General features: G+C 43.9%; 1 protein-coding gene across 2 annotated transcripts in view; it reads right to left on the bottom strand.

The window, feature by feature from the left end:
• Positions 1 to 901: 901 nt before the first annotated feature.
• The window catches only part of KCNJ5 (potassium inwardly rectifying channel subfamily J member 5), a 39,024-nt gene continuing 29,686 nt past the window's right edge, over positions 902 to 10,239 (bottom strand). For both annotated transcript variants that reach the window (XM_053270232.1, XM_053270231.1), the window contains one exon: positions 902 to 1,996. In XM_053270232.1, coding sequence (XP_053126207.1) covers positions 1,614 to 1,996 — 383 coding nt within the window. In that variant the 3' untranslated portion in view covers positions 902 to 1,613. The remainder of the gene's footprint in view (positions 1,997 to 10,239) is intronic.

The raw sequence follows: 10,239 nt of genomic DNA, 5'->3' as shown, positions 1-10,239 counted from the left end.
ATGAAGTTGGGTCTGAGTGAAATGTCATTAAAAATGACATTTTTTGAAACCTGAAAACACACCAGGTTAGTCAGGCTTTTAGCTTATGGTTTTAATGTTTTAAGTTTAAGAGTCTCTATCTGCATTCTAAACTGTTTTAATTGTGTTAATGTTTTGATGGTTGTGTTTTTAGATTGTGAACCGACCAGGGACTGGCTTATGGGGCAGAAGAAAAATGTGTTAAATTAATAATAAATAATAATAAATAATAAAGCAGTTTTCAGAAGTGATGGCTGACATCTCTAGCAAGGTCTATTGGCTCCGATGAAAAGTGCCTTCATTAGATTGATGATGCCATCAGGTTCCAGGATGATGCGATGTCTGGTGGTTGGATGCTTTTGTGTCTTGCAGAAATAACGTGTTACTTCTGGGCAATCCTGGTTAAGATGCTGTGGTTATCTATCCTGGTTAAATGCAGTTTAACCACAGCAGTTTGAACAGGACTGCCTAGAAATGTCAGATTCTCACAATCAATTCCACATGCTCAGTGATCCTGGTTAACTCTTTAAACTCTTTAACCCAGATTGTCATGACTGTGTGAATGCAACCTATATATAATGGCTGTCATCCTGAAGTTCCCATTGAGATTGGACAGGCTACACATATTTTAACAAACAAAGAAACAAACAGTTCGTAAAGCACTTTGCAAAGTAGTTAAAAGCTCGTGATAAATGGAGGTGGGGTGGGGCGGTGTGGGGGTGGGGTGGAGGGAGTGGTCCATGGAGTGGTCCAACATTGACATAAAACAATATTCAAATCCTGATTTCATATATGCAGCAGCCTGCTGAATGTAAACCAGTGGACATAGCTTTGAAGCAGCAGAATGTGCGAAATGGCTTCTAAATAAGACCAAAGCCATTCATTCAGGGACAACTAACTTCTTCATTGGGTTGGGAACAGAATATTATTGACTGCCATTACAGAAGTCATAAAACAAGAGGGGATCTGTAGCAGCGGCTTTTATCTCAAACAGCATGATTGATTCTAAGGATATATTGCAGTGATATTGTGGCCTATCGAGATTCGTCCCAGTGGAAAAGATTCCGAAGGCAAAATGCCACTGACATACTTCCACACAAGATGTGTGAGAAAACTCTTGGCTGAATTCAGAAGATTCCCCAACCTTTCCCTTTCTCTCTGTTTATTCAGTAGTTAATGTCTACATTGCACTGAGTTAAGGATGGAAAAGCTTTGCAGCTACATTCCTTTGACTGAGCAGGGAGTTTTAAAAACATACACCCTGAAGAGAGGCATTCATAGAAACCGTGACATGTCAATACTTATTATTATTATTCTTCATTATTATTATTATTAATTATTATTATTATAACACAGCTTATCTAGTACTTTTTGTTTTAATTTCCCATGGATCTCAAAATGGTGAGTACGTTCCTGTAGCATTTTTGCAGACTGGAAGGGGAAAGGCCCAACAATATGGAGAAGCCCATCTGAGTTGGGAATACAACTGGGAACAAAAACATTGTCCTCTATTCTGAAGTTCCCCAAGCTCGCCACTCTGACCCTCATGCCGCTTCCGACTGTGGCAAGTCTATAGTTCAGCAAGTCTTTTTGTGTTATACAGTCATGGTGTCCTTCACCTCTCCCGCCAACCCATTCGCTCCATTCAGCTCAGTGACCGGCTGCTCTTCAGATCTGTTCTCCTCCTTCTCGTTGAGGTTCTCCTCTTCCTGATCTTCTCTCTCTCCCTCTTTTCCTTTCTCCAATTCCCCACCACCCAAAAGGTTGGCACTGGATAAGTGGTTGAGGAGACGCCCCTCTTTGAAAGATTCGGCCAGTTCTTTGGCACAGCATGCAGGTGTGTTGGTTTCGTATGTGTTGTGGAAGCTGTTGTAGTCCACCTCGTAGAAATCCTTCTCCAAGGTAAGCACAGGGGTGAAGCGGTGTCCCCAGAGGACTTCTGTGTCCATGTAGGAGCTTCGTGCCTGGCAGGTCATTCCTGGATGGAGAGAAGGAAGCAGAAGAACATTAGATGGATAAAAGATGTTCAGTGGAAAGCCTTCTTCGATGCTCATACCCTACTTCCTTTTTCTTTAAAAGCTGTTCGCTGTTGCTTCCATACCTGATTGCTTCAGGACATGGAAAAAGTCTTTGCTTAACAAGCCTCTAAAAAGGGATCTAATGCTTAACAAAGAGCACAAGTATCCAATGAACTGACCATGCCTTTCAGCAGACAGTAGCAGTTTGAATGCATGAATGGATAGGTTTAATAGCATACGGTGGTTAGGGCAAAGGACTTAAATTGCCAGTGCCCCATCTCTTCATACAGCTTTGCTACTGGACCTCAGGACATTCATGTGTGCCTCCATACTCCACAAGTACATTTGCTATTTTCTTGCCGTATAGGCTAGGAAGGGGATGGGGTTGTAGCTCAGTGGTACAGCATCTGCTTTGTATGAGAAGGTCCCAGGTTCAGTCCCTGGCATCATCTCCAGGTAGGGCTGAGAAAGACTCCTGCCAAAAACCTTGGAGAGCCAGTGCTGATAATACTGAGGTAGGGGGACTATTGGTTTGACTTGGTATAAGGCACCTTCCTATCAGAGGCACAACCAGAGGAGTCTTGTGGTAGCAAGCTTGACTTGTCCCCTGAGCTAAGCAGGGTCTGCCCTGGTTGCATATGAATGGGAGACTAGAAGTGTGAGCACTGGAAGATATTCTCCTCAGGGGATGGAGCAGCTCTTGGAAGAGCAGAAGGTTTCAAGTTCCCTCCCTGGCAGCATCTCCAAGATAGGGCTGGGAGAGACTCCTGCCTGCAACCTTAGAGAAGCTGCTGCCAGTCTGTGTAGACAATACTGAGCTAGATAGACCAATGGTCTGACTCAGTATGTGGCAGCTTCCTATGTTCCTAAGTGCTGAAGGGGCTTGTGTGCCAGAACTGAACATGGACTCCATCAGATAATTTCCCCATAGGCATTAATGGGAAACTAAAAAATATTAATCCCTCCCTAATGCCTGGGCAGAAAGCCCTGAAATTTCACATCGGGTTTCTACATGATGATCATAGTGAATGAGTAGACATTTGTGGAGAACAGTCTACCTTTTGAATTTGAAGGATATCTTAAAACTGGGTGTTTTTTTTTTAAAAAAAAGGGTTAAAAATCAAGGTGTGGAGTGATCCGTCCGGATGTCAGCCACCTCTCCGGATGTCAGCCAGAGTACTGCCTCTTATTAGATTAAAATTAAAATGGCAATTTGACCTTAGGAAGTATAATAGCTATTCCACACATGTACTTATACTACTTGATGACTCTTAGCCATGTGTGAATTGTTTCAATTGAAAAATACTACAGTATGGCATTGACCGATAAGGAAATGATGTCTGTAGTGATTAGGTAAAGTGTGCTGCCGAGTCGGTGTCAACTCGTGGTGACCACAGAGCCCTGTGGTTGCCTTTGGTAGAATACAGGAGGGGTATTACATTGCCATCTCCCGCACAGTATGAGATGATGCCTTTCAGCATCTTTCCTATATTGCTGCTGCCCAATATAGGTGTTTCCCATAGTCTGGGAAACATACCAGCAGGGATTCGAACTGGCCACCTCTGGCTTGCTAATCGAGTCATTTCCCCACTGCGCCATTATGCCTTCACATTATGCGAAGACCCAGCTCACGTGAGAAGTCCATAATGCTGGGGAAAGTGGAAGGAAAGAGAAGAAGAGGACGACCAGCAGCAAGCAAAGTCAATGGACTCGATTACTACAGCAGTGAATGCACCGCTGAGAGATCTTAAAGGCCAAGCTGAAGACAGATCATCCTGGAGAGAATCTATCTATAGAAATCGAATGAATGAATGAATGAATGAATGAATAATCAATCAATCAATCAATCAATCTGTGAGGTTGCTAAGAGTTGACACTGACTTGATACGTAATCAATCAATCAATCAATCAATTTTTAAATTGGGAGGCACTTTGGCAGAAAAACCTCCCCAAAATCCTTTAATGTAGAGCCATTCCCCACTGTGGCGACCTCCACACGGTACTGTGCTTTTCTCAGTGCTGAGAGGACCTTTTAAAAGAGAACAAGTCCTCTCTTAAGAGCTCTGTGGGGAAAGTGCTGGGAAAGTGCTGGGAAGGGCTACACTTCCCAGCATTCTCAGCATAGCTTCCAAGATGGTGCAGGGGCTCAAGAGGGCTCCATTTCCCTTAAAGGAACATCCCCCCCCCAGCAAAGAACCGCACTGCACAGTGAGAATGGTCATCTCAGTATGGTGCTGGGGGACAGAGTATTCCACTTCAACCAAAGCTTTGCACAGGCCCAATAAACTATTAATTGGGGCACTGCACCTGTGGGTGATGGGGGCCTCTACTGTTCAACCCTCATGGTAGGTGGATACCAGCTCAACCCTCAACAACAGCACAACCCTCATGTTGGGTAGATACCACTAGTAGAGATTCTCCAGAAAACGGTCATTGAAGAAGACTTGACTGAATCGAAATGCGTATGGCGAGAATATAGGACTCATCAGATACTGGCAAAAATTATTACATGAGACTTCATCTTGGGAATATCCACTTGCCCTCCCTCCCATTTTGCCAGCAATATGATATCTTTGCAATGAACTATTGGATCCAATCTTTTCAGTTGGACATTGAGACTATTTTCATGATTACTCTGTATAAATGTACTGAAACACACAGATCTGTTTTTATCGATCCAGTATTATTACAACTTATGCAATTGCAGTCTTTTAACCACATGGCTTTATTAGGATTATATTAAAATATCATTCACTCATACAAGCCATTGCTTAATGTGCCTCTCAATGAGTGATCAACATCCCGATACCGTTGACCAACAGCCTTTGGTCTTTAAGACCTGAGGTCTCACCATATGCCTCCAAGGTTTGACCAAAACCTAATGTGAAATTTCACTGCATCCTTTCCTTAACATTATTTTGTATGACTTAAGTGTCTTCTCCAGAAGGTGGCTGGAAAAGCAGAAAGAAAAACACCATTTTCTGTGCTAGAAACTGGACTGGAAATCTCTCCAGCAGGTTGTCAGAGAAGGCTTCTGTTACTGCTGGCTTCCGGGCAGACAGGAACAACAAGAGTGACGTTAGTCACAGCATTTTGGCTCCCAGCAAACGCAGGAACTAGGAAGTGCAGAGGCTGCTCGGAAAATAAATACTGTACTGGAGGAGGCAAATGAGTCCAAAATGTTCTGAGCTCGAGGAGAAGGCCCTGCTAAGGAAGTAGCAGACTTGGCTAGGAATGGTGTTTCCTGCCAGTCGGTCAGAAGAAATCCTGATTCCTGTGGGACTCTAATAATGATACTGCCAACTTTCATGGGATCTTTGTAGATCCCCAAGGCAGCTGCAGTGCCCCTTCATGGTGTTTTTTTGTTTGGTCAGTTGACACGTTCTGGCCTGGTTCACACAATCATTGGAATCAAGGTTTAATGTGGGTTACCAGCATCAGCGTGATTGTGTGAACCCAAGCCAAGGTAGCATATCCCCAAGATGACTCAGATTCCCACATTGGCATGGGTTCACACAATCAAACTGATGCTAGTAACACACATGAATCCTAGATTCAGATGATTGTGTAAATCAGGCATCTACCTACCTAGCTAAGATACTGTTGGTACAATTCAAAACAATACTGTAGCAATTTTGAGAAGCGCAAATTCAAGAACATTAAGCACAGTTGATTAAAGCAATGAGACTCTCAAAACATTAGTTAAAACAGCATACAAATTCAGGTCTCAAAGGCCTGTAGAGGATAAAAATGTCTTTGTGTGGCACATGAAGGGCAAGAAAGTAGTGGTTTGGGAGAGAACCCGCAGCTCTCTATTACAACATGGCAGCCAACTGTCGAGAGCTGCTGCAAAAGAGAAATGCCAACATACAAGCTGACGTTCCAAGGTAGAATGGCTCCTCTTTTCGTCATACCTTGGTAAGGAACCAGGTATAAAAGTCAGGCTACTGAGTTCTGAATGCGCTGGGTACGAGGGATTCCTGTGAGTCCACAGAAGTCTGGATAGCTTGGTTTACTGCCTCCAACCCTCTTTTTCATGGTCATATTAATGGGGTTTATGAATCCCAAGGGGTCAGCTTGACATTGTGCTCTGGGCAATGGCTTCCCGTTGTGCCTTACAAATGTAGGCCTTACAAAAAGATAGACTGGTCTGCCCTCAGAACGACAACGCTGCCCTGAGATTAAATTTCTGAAGAGCCGAAAAAAGGGCCTCCTCCTGTCAGACATCTGACGCAAACACCTGCCGGCCGGCCAGTTCTTGGAGCCACGCATGCACCTCACGGAGGACCTCATCCTGATTTGGAACTCCTCAGACAATTTGCACTTCTCTCCTCCTGTATGTATTCAATTAAGGCAGCGACAATGGAAAGCTTTCACCGGCCAGATGCGGTATGCTGACGGCGTCCTGCTTGGACCGCTTCTTTGCAAGCCCAGGGGGACAGAGAGGCAACACAATTGAAGCAACTTGTAATTGCTCCATAATGCCATTCAGCGTTTCCTTTTTAGTACACGAGTATCGGAGTTAATCGTACAGGGAAGAACTGCCTGGCAACCTTGACGTCCCTCGGAAAGCAACACAGCCCAGTTCTTGCTTCAGCCTCCATTAAGTACCCGGCTAGCAGGCTGCTTCTGTTTGAGCTCATTAATGCAGCGCCCACTTTCCTGGCTAATTATTCTTCAAGCAAAAATGAAAACAGCAGTCAAGGTGTTAAGACAGAGGAGCCCAGCTCTGTGACGTGCAGAGGGGAACTGTGGCTTTCATGCCGCGTGGCCTCCGTCTTTGGCAGTTATCAAAATCCACTCAGCAGCAGACTAGAGACCCTCGGGGTCACTTTGGATGTGAAGTTTCCCTCTGGAGGAGAGCTTCTGAAATGGGGCTCACAGATGCCTGCACGCAACGTCGACACAACATCAAAAATTAAAATCCATATGGAATCAAAGAGCAATGCGGCCCAGACCTGAGAAGTCCACATGGATTGTGGCTTTGATATCTCTCTTTAAAAGGCAGGAAATGCTTCACATAGATAACTGCAGCCATCTTCACAGCAATCCTGTTTAGAAGCTCAGTGTTATGCATTGACTACAGAGAACAATTGGTTAGGGGGCAGCTATCAATTAAAGTTTACTATGATCATTTATTATTATTATTATTATTTTAAAAATCTGGTTTCCTCCATGGAGCCCAATAGCATTTCTACCTTGGTAGAAATTACTACTATTATTGCTACTATCATTTATATTCCATTTTTCAATGAAAATCTCCTCAAAGCAGCTTAGAAGGAGAAGGAGAAGAATCTATCTATTTATTAGATTTATATACTGCCCTCACCCAGATGGCTCTAGGTGGTGAGAAGGAGAAGGAGAAGGAGAAGGACAAGAATTCCCATGACAAGTAGCTAGCCCTCAATTGGTGATATAGAGATCGAATGGACCTACCAATAGCATCAATATAAAAAGCATTTCCTCATGGGTTCACTTCTCTTTAGGCTTAGGAAGCTGACTGTGAAATGCATTGTGATTACTTTTTCATAAATTATTAGTTATTATTAATAGATTTATGAACCACTCTATAAAAGATTTATGCAACTTTAAAAATAATTTTCTAAAAAAACTTATCAAAGCAGTGTACATTGCAAAAGAATAATAATGAGGATGGTTCCCCATCCTCGAAAGGCTTGCAATCTACAACGAAGCACAAGGTAACGTGTGCCGTTGAGTCAGAGTTGACTTCTGGCCACAGAGCCCTGTGGTTGTCTTTGGTAGAATACAGGAGGGGTTGACCATTGCCATCTCCTGCGCAGTATGGGATGATGCCTTTCAGCATCTTCCTATATCGTGGCTAGCAACAGCCACTGGAGGGATGTTGTGCTGGGGCTGGATAGGGCCAGTTGCTCTCCCCCTGCTAAATATAAGAGAATCTCTATACTTAAAAGTGCTTCAAAGGCAGGACAGAAATGAAATAATAACCAATGATGAAATGCTCAAATACATCATTGCATTAAGCAACTCAATACATGCTATTCACATCTTATGTTTAACACTTATACAATCTGTGTACAGAGAACAAAGGGACAGATCTGTCCGCATGTACAGTTGATTTGCATGTTATGTTAAGCGCAGATATAGCAGTACACTTCCTATTTGTATCCTGCATTTCAGGGGAACTTGCACCCAGGTGAACTCTTTAAATAAACACAGCTACAGTCATTCAGGCAAAAACATCTACACACATACAAACCTCTGAACACAGACACATCATAATTGGGCTTGTTCACACAATGGTTTGAATCTAGGTTTAATGTGGGTGTCACGCTCCTGCTGCAATAGGTCCTTCTGGGATTACCAGGGAGGGATCTTAGGTAGCTCAGCAAGGACTCAGTGTATTTTCTATAGGAGGGTAGTCCTATGCCCCGCGAGGGCTGTTTCTAGACACAAGCCTCTTGGGAGTGTCTGTCTATGTCTCCACAGCCTTTAAACTGGATCACTGAGCTCTTGCCATGATGAGCTCTCCTTGGAGTCTGCCCCTCATCATCAGCCAGCTGATTGTTATATAGCCCCTGACAAATGGAGCAAATCTCATAGGAACACAGGAAGCTGCCATATACTGAGTCAGACTATAGGTCCATCTCGCTCAGTATTGTCTACACAGACTGGCAGCGGCTTCTCCAAGGTTGCAGGGAGGAATCTCCCTCAGCCCTATCTTGGAGATGCTGCCAGGGAGGGAACTTGAAACCTAGATGCTCTTCCCAGAGTGGCTCCATCCCCTAAAGGGACTATCTTACAGAGCTCACACTTCTAGTATCCCTTTCATATGCAACCAGGGTGGATCCTGCTTAGCTTAAGGGGACAAGTCATGCTTGCTACCACGAGACCAGCTCTCTCTCCACAAGACCAGCTCTCTACTCAAGATCTCAAATCGAAATCTTGCAAAACCAACCTGAGATCTTGCAAGAGGCTTCCAGCATCCCAAGAGATGACACCATTTCAGGCGTCTTCTCATCAGTCCCCTGAAGAGGCTTAACCTGGTTGGGATGGGCAGGGAGGCTTCCCAAGGTGGTGCAATGGGGAGGAATTGGGCCCACAACTGTGGGTAGACAGGGAACAGCCACCCAATCTCCGCAGCATTGGGTCTTGGCCCAGCCAGGAGATTCTCCCACAATGAGTTATCCCCCACAATGAGTTATCAACATTGAAGTGATTGTGTAAACCCATGCCAAGGTGGTTTATAGCCTGAAATTCCCTCCTGGGTATGGATACACACAATCATACTAATGTAAGTAACTTACATTAAACCTAGATTCAAATGACTGTGTGAACAGGACTAATATCTGAATAAAGGCAATGAGAGCCTTAGAACTCTAGCAAAAGTTCTGTTCACCCACGTGTATACTCTTCCTCCCACCCTGCAAGAAAAGTTATTTTGTCTTTCAAACAAGAGTCTAGCTCACATATATGGAGAGCATAAAGGGATGATCAAAGAGAGTTATCTCGAAGGCATGGAAGAATGGACACTGCTCTCTCGCCACAGTGGGAAAGGAAGAGACATAAATATTCCAGCTATGGTTTCTCTAATTAGGTTGTGCATCTCTTTCATTAGCATCAAAGACTAAAGTATGATTCTGAATGGTTGTAGATATTAGTATCCCATTTGCACTAATTAATCTAACTAAAATCTCAGCCTCGGGAAAAGTCAATATTATTACTCTTCTTACTTCAAAAAGATGTTAGGAAGGCGTTTGGACTCGGTTCCCAATTAATTCTGGGTATTCCGTACAGATGACTGCTCGTCCATACTCCATTCACTTTGATTTCCATACTAGGGAGAAGTAAGACTTTGCTAATTCTTCTGAGTGTTCCCTAAGACTGAATGCAGCCCTAGGCTTTGGAAGCTCAAGTAAAGTGAAGGATCTTAAATCAGAAGTTGTGCTATGTTCTAAGTCAGCGATCTTCATTATTTTTCAAGTGGAGGGAACTTTAGCTAAAAACCTTCCATGTGAGAGCCATTTCTGACCTCCACACAGTACTGGACTTTTCTTAGTACTGGGAGGGCCCATTAAGAGAGACGAAGCCCTCTCTTAAGAGCTTTAGGAGGAAAGCACAGGGAAGGATTATACTTCCCAGCACTCTGCACATGCCTTCTAAGATGGTGTAGGGGCTTAAGAGGGCTCCGTTTCCCTTAAGGAAGCCCCCTGCCACTGGGCAA

This window comes from Hemicordylus capensis, chromosome 8, assembly GCF_027244095.1.
Source record: "Hemicordylus capensis ecotype Gifberg chromosome 8, rHemCap1.1.pri, whole genome shotgun sequence".
NCBI classification, from domain to species: domain Eukaryota; kingdom Metazoa; phylum Chordata; class Lepidosauria; order Squamata; family Cordylidae; genus Hemicordylus; species Hemicordylus capensis.
Note: the sequence above shows the minus strand (reverse complement) of the source record. Positions and strands in the feature narration are given on the sequence as shown.